General features: G+C 39.2%; 1 protein-coding gene across 5 annotated transcripts in view; it reads left to right on the top strand.

Moving 5' to 3' along the window:
- Positions 1-14,777, top strand: part of PHKB (phosphorylase kinase regulatory subunit beta) — a 314,667-nt gene that overhangs the window by 205,141 nt on the left and 94,749 nt on the right. For all 5 annotated transcript variants that reach the window (XM_035025274.1, XM_035025277.1, XM_035025278.1 and 2 more), the window contains one exon: positions 126-220. In XM_035025274.1, the coding sequence (XP_034881165.1) occupies positions 126-220 (95 nt within the window). The remainder of the gene's footprint in view (positions 1-125; positions 221-14,777) is intronic.

Raw genomic sequence — 14,777 nt, 5'->3', positions numbered from 1 at the left:
CATTGGGGAGGATATATATTGTGCTCTTGTTGGATGAAGTATTCTATTGCTATTAGGTCTAGTTGGTTTATAGTGTTGTACAGATGCATTTTTGATAATGTCATTTCCTTTCTTTTTTTTTTCAGCTGATGAATTAATCAGTCCTAAAGACATTGATCCTGTGCAGCGCTATGTGCCACTACAGAATCAGCGTAACGTGAGCATGAGGTTTTCCAATCAAGTAAGGAGATTATTTTTTCTTAATTTAGACTCATCTAGGGACATTTAAAGATTAATTAAAAAGAAATTTTATTCTGAATGGGTTTTTATTGCTTTTTCTGAGGGCAAGGCTTTTCTCTTTTTTGGTTAGTTAAGGTACTTGTGGTAAAAGATTATTTGTTAATGAAGAAGTATGAGTCAGTTGTATCCAACAGGATGTCTTCCAGGCAAACGTTTTCATCTTAACAGTGGTTGAGTTTAAGGTGTTAAATGCCTTCAGGAGGATATAGTATGTATGTGTGGGCAAGGGGATATATGAGGTAGAAGTGGGGTCCCATGAAAAGCCCTATGCTTAATGGCTCTCCATTTCTGTGTCTCTGTGACAGGACTGAGTGACTGACAGAGTGTTCTTAGTACTTGGTGACATGTTGGGTGAAGGAATAATTTAAAATTTTTTACATTTAGTAGCTATGGATTCAGACTGTGTTGTGTCAACAGAATAAGTGTTTGCAGGATCAGCAAGATTGATGTTGATTTGAGCAAACCCTCAAGTATTAAATGATACCAGTAATGAGGACTGTTAAAATGAAAATGTTGTGGATTATGGAAACTGCCTGAGGAGAAAGGGAATGAACCTGAGTGTGTGCCCGGGATTCCAAACAGTTAACATTTATTTAATAAGAATAACAGCACTTTCAGAAGATAGGCTTATAAAATCAAAATGCTTCTTTTGAGGCACCTGGGTGGCTCAGTTGGTTAAGTTTCCAACTCTTGATCTCAGCTCAGGCCTTGATCTCATGGTTGTGAGTTTGAGCCCTGCATTGGGCTCCATGCTGGGCATGGAGCCTACTTCAAAAAAAAACCAAAACGAAACAAAAAACCCAAAATGCTCCTTATATTTTTAAAAAACATGCATATACATATAATACACACACACAGAGAGACATACACACACACACACAAATAAATACTTGTTTTAATGAGAGAAAGGGAGAGCTATCCAGGTCCATTGGATTCTGTCACACTGTCTCTGTTTCTTTTGCTGGTCTTCAACAAAACATGTAATTACTCTGAGTGGTTTATAGATGAGAAGCTATTTGCGAGACTTGTAAATAAATGTTAAGATTTTCTGAAGAACATAAAATCCCTATGTTAATATGTGTTAGAATTTTTCACTGGCCTGTTTGACTCCTGTATAAGGTGAGGATTTGGCCTTTATCTTAGTTACCACTCATGTCAGTGTAGTACAAGGATACATTCTGTACAAATTTGAGATATGCAATTTCACTTGAAGAAATGGTAAAATAGGGAATACATTTAACTTCCTATTACCCAGTGCTGTGACTCTGAGCCATTTTAAGACTAGTGTGTGTCATTTACATAGCATTTCACACGTGTTACCCACTTCTGTAGGGTAATGAAATTGCAAAGCCTTTTCTTAGAAAATAAAGTAATAGGCTACAGATTTGAGTTGTGGGGATAGGAGCCAGAGAGCATCAAAGCACATAACTAACAAAATCTACAATTTAAACAGTTATTTCATGCTTGATGCATATAAGGAAAGCTGTGAGTTCTATGTAATTTTTGACATAGAGTATACTTCCAACTCTTTCTCTCCCATTCAAGAAAGCTTATTAGAGTACAAGTGAGTGAGAGTGAATTTGATGGAGAATTCACTCTAGGTGTATTTTTTATATTGAAATCATTTTCTAATGTTGCTACTAAATTATCTATGCCATGCCTCCCAGGTGGAGCCACATCCTACATAAGAGACTTACTGTAGGGTAAGGACAAGGGCTTCTCTCTTGCAGCTTCGTGGGGATTACATCTGTGCAGAGTTGTGTACAGTTTCTGAGAAGGAGATAATGGGAGGATTGACAGCAGAAAATTGCTGGGAGCCATCATACCCCACCTGTTGGCAGCTTGATTTTAGTGATATATAAAATGGTGAGGTGCCTTTGCCACTTTCTTGGCCATTTAAGCAATAGCCAAGACCAGACATGACCTTGTCTGTTGCTGGGACTGGGTGGCATTGACTGATGAAATAGAGAAGTAGACATAGCCCTCTGCTTGAAATGTTGGTATCAGAGACCTCTTGGTCATTATTATTATTATCTTTTAAAGATTTTATTTATTTGAGAGAGAGAGAGAGAGCATCAGCAGGGGGAGAGGGGAGAAGCAGGCTTCCCACTGAGCAGGGAGCCCAATGTGGGGCTCGATCCCAGGACCCTGGGATCCTGACCTGAGCCAAAGGCAGATGCTTAACCTACTAAGCCACCCAGGAGCCCCTCTCTTGGTCAGTATTGATCAGGTCAGACTTTGCAATTAAGTTATCTGGGGGGATTGGCCAGGTGTTTTAAACCCTACCAAATGGTGGGAAAAATGAGAAGAGTAGTAAAGTTCGGACAATTTCTGGAAACAAGAAAAGTCCCTGACTTCGAAGAAAGATGTGTCAGAGGTCCCCATTTATCCTTTGCCTCAGTGATTCACTAGATGAACTCACAGGATTTAGAAGCTCTGATACTTACAGTTATGATTTATTACAGTGAAAGGATGCAAGATAAAATCAGCAAAGGCACTCAGGGCAAGTCTTGAGGAAACCAGGCACAAGCTTCCCAGTGTCCATTCCCAGTGGAGTCATGTGAGACACAATTACCCAGCAACGATGTGTGAAAACACATGCAAAGTGTTGCCAACCAATACTTGCTCAAGCTTGAATGTCTAGGGTTTTTATTGAGGGTCAATCATGTAGGCATGTAGCACCTGCATGATTGACCTTGGTTATTCAAGCTCTAGCTCCCTAGAGGGAAAAAAAAACAAAAACAAAAACAGATGTTCACTATAAATCACATTGTTAGCATAAACCATCTGGACACACTGGTACAGTATGGCCCATGGCCTTAATTAAACATGCAAAAACACTCTTATCTGACAGATCATTCCAAGAATCCAGCCAAGAGCCCATCCGGCAAATATTCCTTTCTTGGGAATGTTCAGAGTTTGAACAGCCCAGATCTGATGAATCAATGCATTCCTTCACAGAAAGTTTATGGCAGAAGGAAGTTTCCAGAATCCAGAAAGCAAGGAGTGTGCCACAACTATAGAATTGTCCACTCCTTCAAGTATGCATAGATAGGGCTAATGGCAAATTACAAACCTAAAACATTGAGGACTAAATTGAGAGCTGTTGATTTTCTTAACAATACCCATAGCAAATTAATTTCACATAAAGGGAAGTTTTTTATACCTGGGTTTAAGACTGGGGTTGGAAAAGTGTGGTATCATCTGGGATGACCTTCCTCACTACTCTCTCACTAGTCAGAAATTGCTCTTTTCTTTTGATGTTACTTAAAGATTAAAACAAATCCCCTTTTATAAGTAAGTTTAGAGGAGTAGAAAGAAAAGTATTGTAAATGACAGCAGATATACTTTATAGTATTGTGAGATTTTGACCCCCCCAAAAAAAACCCCCAAAACCGACCTTTTCGAGATCTTAGAATGTAAGTTTCCAGAAATCAGAGAACATGTTTCATTTATGTTTATAGCTTCAGTACTTGTGATAGTATAACACCTGTTATATAGAAGGTAGTCAGTGTTTAAGTTGAGTGTTTGAGTGTGCTTGAAGGTATGTGTGGGAGGAAGGTATGTCATGGGAAATAGTGGACTTCTCATGCAAATGTCTCTGAATTTATATCTCTAATCCTAATCTCTTTCCTAATATTTAAACTTGAATTTCCAACTACTTGGTGATCATCTCTCCACAGATCTAGTATTTAAAATCCAACATTTCTGGACATATACTTATCTCCAACTCATCTAGTTGTAGAAATTAAATATGTACAGCTTTTGTATGTCAGTCATATTTCAATAATGTTTAAAAAATAAAACACATTCCTTTTTTATGAATTACAAAATTTTAAAAAAATTTTTATTTTAATTCTAGTTAATATACAGTGTTATATTAGTTTCAGGTGTACAATATAGTAATTCAACATTTCTACACATCACCTGGTGCTCATCACAGCAAGTCCCCTCCTTAATTTCCATCACCAATTTAACCCATTCCCCACCGTCCACTCTGGTAACATCAGATTGTTCCCTATAATTAAAAGTCTGTTTCTTGGGGCGCCTGGGTGGCTCATTCGTTAAGCGTCTGCCTTCGGCTCAGGTCATGATCCCAGGGTCCTGGGATTGAGCCCCGCATTGGGCTCCCTGCTCGGAGGGAAGCCTGCTTCTCCCTCTTCCACTCCCCCTGCTTGTGTTCCCTCTCTCGCTGTGTCTCTCTCTGCCAAATAAATAAATAAAATCTTAAAAAAGAAATTAAAAAAAAATAAACAAAAATAAAAGTCTGTTTCTTGATTTGACTCTCTCTTTTTCTCTCTCATTTTTTTTCTTTTGCTTGTATGTTTTGTTTCTTAAATTCCACATATGGGTGAAATCATATGGTGTTTGTCTTTCTCTGACTTACTTCGCTTAGCATTATATTGCCTAGTTCCATTCATGTCATTGCAAATGACAAGATTTCATTCTTTTTTATGGCTGAATAATATTTCATTGTGTATATATACCGCATCTTCTTTTTCCATTTATCAGTCAATGGACGCATGGGCTACTTCCATATATTTGGCTACTGTAAATAATGGTGCTATACACAGAGGGGTACATGTATCCCTTTGAATTAGTGTTTTTGTATTCTTTGGGTAAACACCCAGTAGTGCGATTGCTGAATCATAAGGTAGTTCTATTTTTAACTTTTTAAGGAAGCTCCACACTGTTTTCCAGAGTGGCTACACCAGTTTGCATTCCCACCAACAGTGCACAGGTGTTCCTTTCTCTCCACATCCTCACTAACACCTGTTGTTACTTATGTTTTTGATTTTATCCATTCTGACAGGTGTGAAGTGATAACTCATTGTAGTTTTGATTTGCATTTCCCTGATGAGCAAAAACACATTTCTAATAGCAAATGTGTTATCTTCTCTCTTCAAATCGGTCTTTCTTTCCATAGTCCTTCTCTTGGGTAAGGACATTACCTTCAGTGGTCCCTTCTCATGCCAGTAGCTCTTCTGTCCAGATGGTTCTCATATTGGCTCTGCCTTCACAGTAGCATTCATATTTGTCTCTTCATATTCAGCCCCACTGCCATGTACCACTTAGACTTCATTACTACTCAATGGCATGGTTTTAATAATCTCTCTCTGACTCCAGTCCCTCTGTTTATTCTCAGTGCTTGAGAATACATGATCTTTTAAAGCCTGGGTCCATTAGTGGAATTTCTTGCTTAAAACCTTCCATGATGGGACACCTGGGTGGTGTAGTCGGTTAAGCATCTGACTTTTGGTTTTGGCTCAGGTTGTGATCTCAGGGTTGTGAGATCCAGCCCTGAGTTGGGCTGTGCACTCTGTGTGGAGTCTGCTTGAGATTGGGTATCCCTCTCCCTGCCCCTCCTGCTTGTGCGCGCACTGTCTCTCTCTCTCAAAATAAATAAATAAATAAATCTTAAAAAACAGAAACAAAAAACCTTCCATGACTCCCTACTCTCTTCAGGTTAGATTCTAAACTCCATATCCTGACATTTAAGGTCCTACTCAGCACCTCAGTTTCTTGTTTTTCATCTGTATCTTGCAGTTTCTCCAAATTTCTCCCAAGCCTCCTGTACTACAGTCTCAGCAGACTTGCTGATCTAATAAAACACCTTGCCCTCACCCACTTCTGGGCCTCCACACTTAGTGCAAGCTTCATCCTGAAACCCTGGCCTCTTTTCAGCCAGAATCCTTAAAATCTAAGCCCCAGACAGTGCCTCTTTTTTTGAATACATATAAAAATTATATAAATGCATATATAAAAAGTGAAATAATGCAGCTGAGTGCAATTGCATTACATTACATTGGGAGTATTGGCCATTTCACCATTTTCCTATCTCCAGAAAAGTCTGTTTTTAAAAAAACCATACCTGTTTTCACCTCTGTCTCCAAATTTCTGAGTAATGTAGATTAACTCTTTTTGCTTGATATTTTACCTTTGCACAGTTTCTGTTGTTTCTTCGTTTGTAAAGGGTATACCTCAACCTCCCTTCCATCTTAATCTAATATTTAGTAGTTATTTTTAATTCTTTTATTTATCACCTTTGTTACTCTACACATTGTAATAAAACCACATTTTGGGGGTCATATCCTTTTGGGAAGAATGTCTTTATTTTTGGTGTCCCAAAATTTCTATTTTTTGTAGGTCTTATTTGTATTTGCTCTGCTTGACACTTGGGCCTTTTCAGTTTGTGACTCTCTTCAGCTGTGGGAAATTTTCTTAAATTATTACTTTATTTTTTCTATTCTTTCTGTTAGGGTTCCTTTATTAGTCAGATCCTAGTCCTATAGGAATGATCCCCTGAATCTCTTCCCTTCTTTTTTTTCAAATGGTTTCTGTTTCTTTGGCTTTTTTGTTTGTTTGGTTTGGTTTTTGGATTTTTTTTTCTCTATATTCAGACACTCTTCCTCAATTTTTTGTTCCAGCCCTTCTGTTGAATTTTTTTTCAAAGTCGTACTTTTAATTTTTTTAATTTATTTTTTAATTTTATTATGTTATGTTAATATTACACACATTACATCATTACTTTTTGATGTAGTGTTCCATGATTCATTGTTTGCATATAGCACCCAGTGCTTAATTCAGTACCTGCCCTCTTTAATACCCATCACCAGGCTGACCAATCCCCCTCTAGAGCTCTGTTTGTTTCTCAGAGTCCATAGTTTTTCATGGTTCGTCTCCCCCTCCGATTCCCCCCCCCTTCATTTTTCCCTTCCTGCTATCTTCTTCTTTTTTTTTTTTTAAACATATAATGTATTATTTGTTTCAGAGGTACAGGTCTGTGATTCAACAGTCTTACACAATTCACAGTGCTCACCATAGCACATACCCTCCCCAATGTCTATCACCCAGTCACCCCATCCCTCCCACCCACCACCACTCCAGCAACCCTCAGTTTCTTTCCTGAGATTAAGAATTCCTCCTATCAGTGAGGGCATATGATACATGTGTTTCTCTGATTGACTTATTTCGCTCAGCATAATACCCTCCAGTTCCATCCATGTTGTTGCAAATGGCAAGATTTCATTCCTTTTGATAGCTGCATAATATACCATTGTATATATATACCAAATCTTCTTTCTCCATTCATCTGTTGATGGACATCTTGGCTCTTTCCAAGGTTTGGCTATTGTGGATATTGCTGCTATAAACATCGGGGTGCACGTACCCCTTCAGATGCCTACATTTGTATCTTTGGGGTAAATACCCAGTAGTGCAAAGGCTGGGTCGTAGGGCAGCTCTATTTTCAACTTTCTGAGGAATCTCCATACTGTTTTCCAGAGTGGCTGCACCAGCTTGCATTCCCACCAACAGTGTAGGAGGGTTCCCTTTCTCTGCATCCCTGCCAACATCTGTCATTTCCTGACTTGTTAATTTTAGCCATTCTGATTGGTGTGAGGTGATATCTCATTGAGGTTTTGATTTGGATTTCCCTGATGCCGAGCGATGTTGAGCACTTTTTCATGTGTCTGTTGGCCATTTGGGTGTCTTCTTTGGAAAAATGTCTGTTCATGTCTTCTGCCCATTTCTCGATTGGATCATTTGTTCTTTCGGTGTTGAGTTTGATATGTTCTTTATAGATTTTGGATACTAGCTCTTTATCTGATACATCATTTGCAAAAATCTTCTCCCATTCTGTCAGTTGTCTTTTGGTTTTGTTGACTGTTTCTTTTGATGTGCAAAAGCTTTTTATCTTGATGAAGTCCCAGTAGTTCATTTTTGCCCTCGCTTCCCTTGCCTTTGGCGATGTTTCTGGGAAGAAGTTGCTGCGGATGATGTCAAAGAGGTTGCTGCCTGTGTTCCCCTTTAGGATTTTGTTGGACTTCTGTCTCACATTGAGATCTTTCAACCATTTTGTGTGTGGTGTAAGGAAATGGACCAGTTTCATTCTTCTGCATGTGGCTGTCCAATTTTCCCAACACCATTTGTTGAAGAGACTGTCTTTTTCCATTGGACATTCTTTCCTGCTTTGTTGAAGATTAGTTGACCATAGAGTTGAGGGTCCATTTCTGGGCTCTCTCTTCTGTTCCACTGATCTAAGTGTCTGTTTTTGTGCCAGTACCATACTGTCTTGATAATTACAGCTTTGTAATAGAGCTTGAAGTCCGGAATTGTGATACCACCAGATTTGCTTTTCTTTTTCAACATTCCTCTGGCTATGCGGGGTCTTTTCTGGTTCCATACAAATTTTAGGATTATTTATTCCATTTCTTTGAAAAAAGTGGATGGTATTTTGATAGGGATTGCATTAAATGTGTAGATTGCTCTAGGTAGCATTGACATCTTCACAATATTTGTTCTTCCAATCCATGAGCATGGAACGTTTTTCCATTTCTTTGTGTCTTCCTCAATTTCTTTCATGAGTCTTTTATAGTTTTCTGAGTACAGATCCTTTACCTCTTTGGTTAGATTTATTCCTAGGTATCTGATGGTTTTGGGTGCAATTGTAAATGGGATCGACTCCTTAATTTCTCTTTCTTCTGTCTTGTTGGTGTATGGGAATGCCACTGACTTCTGTGCATTGATTTTATATCCTGCCACTTTACTGAACTCCTGTATGAACTCTAGCAGTTTGGGGGTAGAGTCTTTTGGGTTTTCCACATAAAGTATCATATCATCTGCAAAGAGTGAGAGCTTGATTTCTTTGCCAATTTGGATGCCTTTGATTTCTTTTTGTTGTCTGATTGCTGTGGCTAGGACTTCTAATACTATGTTGAATAGCAGTGGTGATAGTGGACATCCCTGCTGTGTTCCTGACCTTCAGGGGAAAGCTCTCAGTTCTTCCCCATTGAGAATGATATTTGCTGTGGGTTTTTCATAGATGGCTTTTAGGATATTGAGGTATGTACCCTCTATCCCTATACTCTGAAGAGTTTTGATCAAGAAAGGATGCTGTACTGTATCAAATGCTTTTTCTACATCTATTGAGAGGATCATATGGTTCTTGTTCTTCTTTTATTAATATATTATATCACATTGATTGATTTGTGGATGTTGAACCAACCTTGCAGCCCAGAGATAAATCCCACTTGGTCGTGGTGAATAATCCTTTTAATGTCCAATAGTCCTATTGGCTAGTATTTTGGTGAGAATTTTTGCATCCATGTTCATCAAGGATATTGGTCTGTAATTCTCCTTTTGTATGGGGTCTTTGTCTGGTTTGGAGATCAAGGTAATAGTGGCCTCATAAAACGAGTTTGGAAGTTTTCCTTCCATTTCTATTTTTTGGAACAGTTTCAGAAGAACAGGTATTCATTCTTCTTTCAATGTTTGGTAGAATTCCCCTGAGAAGCCATCTGACCCTGGGCTTTTGTTTCTTGGGAGATTTTTGATGACTGCTTCAATTTCCTTAGTGGTTATAGGTCTGTTCAGGTCAATTTCTTCCTGGTTCAGTTTTGGTAGTTGATACATCTCTAGGAATGCCTCCATTTCTTCCAGGTTATCTAATTTGCTGGCATAGAGTTGCTCATAATATGTTCTTATAATTGTTTGTATGTCTTTGGTGTTGGTTGTGATCTCTCCTCTTTCATTTATGATTTTATTTGTTTGGATCATTTCTCTTTTCTTTTTGATAAGTCTGGGAGGGGTTTATAATCTTGTTAATTCTTTCAAAGAACCAGCTCCTAGTTTCGTTGATCTGTTCTACTTTTCTTTGGTTTCTATTTCATTGGTTTCTGCTCTGATCTTTATTATTTCTCTTCTCCTGGTGGGTTTAGGCTTTATTTGCTGTTCTTTCTCCAGCTCCTTTAGGTATAGGGTTAGGTTGTGTATTTGAGACCTTTCTTGTTTCTTGAGAAAGGCTTGTATTGCTATATACTTTCCTCTTAGGACTGCCTTTGCTGCATCCCAAAGATTTTGAACAGTTGTGTTTTCATTTTCATTGGTTTCCATGAATTTTTTAAATTCTTCTTTAATTTCCCGGTTGACCCATTCATTCTTTAGTAGGATGCTCTTTAGCCTCCATGTATTTGAGTTCTTTCCAACTTTCCTCTTGTGATTGAGTTCTAGTTTCAAAGCATTGTGGTCTGAAAATATGGAGGGAATGATCCCAATCTTTTGGTACCAGTTGAGACCTGATTTATGACCTAGGATGTGATCTATTCTGGAGAATGTTCCATAGGTACCAGTGAAGAATATGTATTCTGTTGCTTTGTGATGGAATGTTCTGAATATATCTGTGAAGTCCATTTGGTCCAGTGTGTCATTTAAAGTCTTTATTTCCTCGTTGATCTTTTGCTTAGACGATCTGTCCATTTCAGTGAGGGGGGTGTTAAAGTCCCCCACTATTATTGTTGTCGATGTGTTTCTTGGCTTTTGTTATTAATTGGCTTATATAAGTGGCTGTTCCCATGTTAGGGGCATAGATATTTACAACTGTTAGATCTTCTTGTTGGATACACCCTTTAAGTAGGATATAGTGTCCTTCCTCATCTCTTATTATAGTCTTTGGTTTAAAATCTAATTTTCTTTTCTTTTTTTTTTTTTTTTAAAGATTTTATTTATTTATTTGAGAGAGAGAGAATGAGAGAGAGCACATGAGAGGGGGGAGTGTCAGAGGGAGAAGCAGACTCCCTGCCGAGCAGGGAGCCTGATGCGGGACTCGATCCAGGGACTCCAGGATCATGACCTGAGCTGAAGGCAGTCGCTTAACCAACTGAGCCACCCAGGCACCCCTCTAATTTTCTGATATAAGGATTGCCGCCCCAGTTTTCTTTTGGTGTCCATTAGCATGGTAAATGATTTTCCACCCCTCACTTTCAATCTGGGGGTGTCTTTCGGTCTAAAATGAGTCTCTTGCAGACAGCATATTGATGGGTCTTGTTTTTTAATCCAATCTCATAGCCTGTGTCTTTTGATTGGGGCATTTAGCCCATTTACATTCAGGGTAACTATTGAAAGATAGGAATTTAGTGCCATTGTATTGCCTGGAAGGTGACTGTTACCGTATATTGTCTGTGTTCCTTTCTGGTCTATGTTGCTTTTAGGGTCTCTCTTTGCTTAGAGGACCCCTTTCAATATTTCTTGTAGGGCTGGTTTCATGTTTGCAAATTCCTTTAGTTTTTGTTTGTCCTGGAAGCTTTTTATCTCTCCTTCTATTTTCAGTGAGAGCCTAGCTGGATATAGTATTCTTGGCTGCATATTTTTCTCATTTAGTGCTCTGAATATATCATGCCAGTCTTTTCTGGCCTGCCAGGTCTCTATGCATAGGTCTGTTGCCAATCTAATGTTTCTACCATTGTAGTTTACAGATCTCTTCTCCCTAGCTGCCTTCAGGATTTTCTCTTTGTCTCTGAGACTCGTAAGTTTTACTATTAGATGTCAGGGTGTTGACCTATTTTTATTGATTTTATCGGGGTTCTCTGTGCCTCCTGGATTTTGATGCCTGTGTCCTTCCCCAAATTAGGGAAGTTCTCTGCTATAATTTGCTTCTATATACCTTCTAACCCCCCCTCTCTTCCTTCTTCTGCTGGGATCCCAATTATTCTAATATTGTTTCATCTTATGGTATCACTTATCTCTCGAATTCTGCCCTCGTGATCCAGTAGCTGTTTATCTCTCTTTTTCTCAGCTTCTTGATTTTCCATCATTTGGTCTTCTATATCACTAATCTCTTTTCTGCCTCATTTATCCTAGTAGTTAGAGCCTCCTTTTTTGATGCCCCTCCTTAATAGCCTTTTTGATTTTGACTTGGTTAGATTTTAGTTCTTTTATTTCTCCAGAAAGAGTTTCTCTAATATTTTCCATTCTTTTTTCAAGCCCAGCTAGTATCTTTAAAATCATCATTCTGAACTCTAGTTCCGACATCTTACTCATGTCCGTATTGATTAGGTCCTTGGCAGTTGGTACTGCCTCTTTCTTTTTTTTTGAGGTGATTTTTTTCTATCTTGTCATTTTGTCCAGAGGAGAATAAATGAATGGGAGAACAAAATGCTAACAGGGTAACAATGGCCCCAGAAAAATATACACTAAACGAATCAGAAGAGACCTGAAACTGGGGGGGGTGGGGGGGGGGAAGGGAAAGAAAGAAAAAAGAAAAAAAGGAAAAAGAAAAAGATAAGAAACAAACAAACAAAAAAACAGAATATGATCAAATATGATCAGGCTGGTGCATAGATCAGTGCCACAGACTACATTTGGGGCATATTTTGGTCTGTTAGAAGAAAGTGCCTCCCAAAATTTTAAAGAAAGAAAAGCTTATATGTAAGTACAAAAATTAGGGTAAATACGTTGAGGGATGGAATATGACAGTAAAGCTGAAAGTATAAAAGATTTTATAGAAGGGATTGATAAGAAGTTGGTGGAAAAAAGAAAGAAGAGGATTTAAAAAAAAAAAAGGGATTGAATGTGATCAGGCAGGAGACTAGAACAAAGCCATACACTAGAGATTTAGGGTATATTTTTGTCTGTTAGAAGAAACTGTATCCCAAAATTTTAAAGAGAGAACAATTTATATATATATATACCGAAAATAAGGTTAACTACTCTGAAGGGATAGAATAATGACCCCTAAAATGAAAAATAAAAAAGATTTTTTAAAAAAGGGATTGATAAGTTGTTGGTTGAAAAACGGAAAAAGAAAAATCCAAAAATAAAAATAAATAAAAAGAAAATTGAAAAAATTAACTTTGAAAGACTAAAGAATCATGGTAAAAAAGCCATGAATTCTATGTACTGTATTCCCCTAGCGCTGGAGTTCTGCTATTCTCATTTATTGGTAAACTTGGTCTTGGCTGGCTGTTCTTACTGATCTTCTATGGGAGGGGCCTGTTGCCGTGGTTCTCAAATGTCTTTGCCGGAGGCGGAATTGCCCCGCCCTTGCCTGGAGCCAGGCTAAGTAATCTGCTCGGGTTTGTTCTTGGGAGCTTTTATTCCCTGCAAGCTTTCTGTACAGTTTCGGAGGATGAGAGTGAAAATGGCAGCCTCCCAATCTCCCACCCAGAGGAGCCGAGAACTCAGGGCCCCACTCCTCAGTGAGCCCCCAGAAAAAGCTGTCAATCACTCCTGTCTCCCCGGTCTCCGGTGCACTTCATGCTCACCTGGACTGTGACTGAGCATTTCTATCTCTCGCACATGACCCCGTTTGGAGTCTCCAAACCAGCAGATTACTGCGGTGAGCTCCCGCGCCGCTCCTCCTAGGGGAGGAAGGGGAGTCTCCCCGGATTTGCTTCTTGTTGGTTCCCTGCTGGAAGAGCAGTGGCCTGACTCTGCCGTGGACCACAGTTTATGGCAACCCCGAGCTGAGAGCCCGGGCCTCGGCTCCTCTGTCTCTGCAGCCGGCTTCCCTGCTCGGATACCTGGGAGCTCTGCCACACTCAGGCACCCCTGGTCTTTCCATGACCCTGAGGGTCCTGAGACCACACTGCCCCACGAGGGTTCCACCCCCCCCGCTTAGCCACAGAAGCAACGTCCCTCAGCAGAGCCGACTTGTAAAAGTTCCGATTTTGTGCTCCACTGCTCTATCACTTGCCAGTATCGGCTGATGGAACCCCCCTCCCCCGCCATCTATCTTCACAAATATCGCCTAGGATTCACTTCTCCGCACGTCCTTCCTTCCAGAAAGTGGTCGCTTTTCTGTTCAGAGAGTTGTTGCTATTCCTTTCTTTGATCGCCTGTTGAGTTCATAGGTATTCAGAATGGTTTGATCCCTATCTAGCTGAATTCCTGGGACCAGACGAAGTTTAGGTCTCCTACTCCTCTGCCATCTTGCTCCTTCCCCTTATAGTTTTTGATTTCTAATAGCTCATTTTGTTATCTGATTATTCCTTTCATAGCTTCCTGGTTTTTTTGTTTAAAATTATCACATTATTAACAAATTTAGAGAATCAAAAAATTTTGAGGTGTCAATAACATTTTTTTAACTTTTTTTAAAAAGATTTTATTTATTTATTTGTCAGAGATAGAGAGGGAGAGAGAGTGCACAAGCTGGGGGAATGGCAGGCAGAGGGAGAGAGAGAGAAGCAGGTTCCTGGCTGAGCAGGGAGCCCAATGTGGGGCTCGATCCCAGGACCCTGGGATCATGACCTGAGCTGAAGTCAGATGCTTACCCAACTGAACCACCCAGGCACTCCAAAAATTTTTTAACTTTAATTTTGAAATAAGTATAGATCCACAAGAAACTGCAAAGAAATACCCAGAGAGGGCCTTTTAACCCTTTACTAGCATTCCACAATGTTAACATCTTATGTAATTGAAAAACAGAAAACTGCCATTGATACAATTCATGAGCTTGTTCACATTTTATCAGTTATACATGCACTCATTTGTGTTTGTGTGTGCATAGTTCTATCCATTTTGATTACATGTGTAGCTTTGTGTAACTGCCACCACAGTCAAGATACTAAAATGTACCATCAACATATCATCCTAAGAGTTCCTTGTGTTACCCTTTTATAGGCATACCCACTACCTCACTGGTCTCCTTAACCCCAGGCAACCAGTAATCTGTTTTCCATTTTATAATTTTGTCATTTCACAAATTGGAACTATATGGTATA

Source organism: Mirounga leonina, unplaced genomic scaffold, assembly GCF_011800145.1.
Source record: "Mirounga leonina isolate KUSES-001 unplaced genomic scaffold, KU_Mleo_1.0 Mir_180, whole genome shotgun sequence".
NCBI classification, from domain to species: domain Eukaryota; kingdom Metazoa; phylum Chordata; class Mammalia; order Carnivora; family Phocidae; genus Mirounga; species Mirounga leonina.
This window is presented reverse-complemented; position numbering and strand designations above follow the sequence as displayed.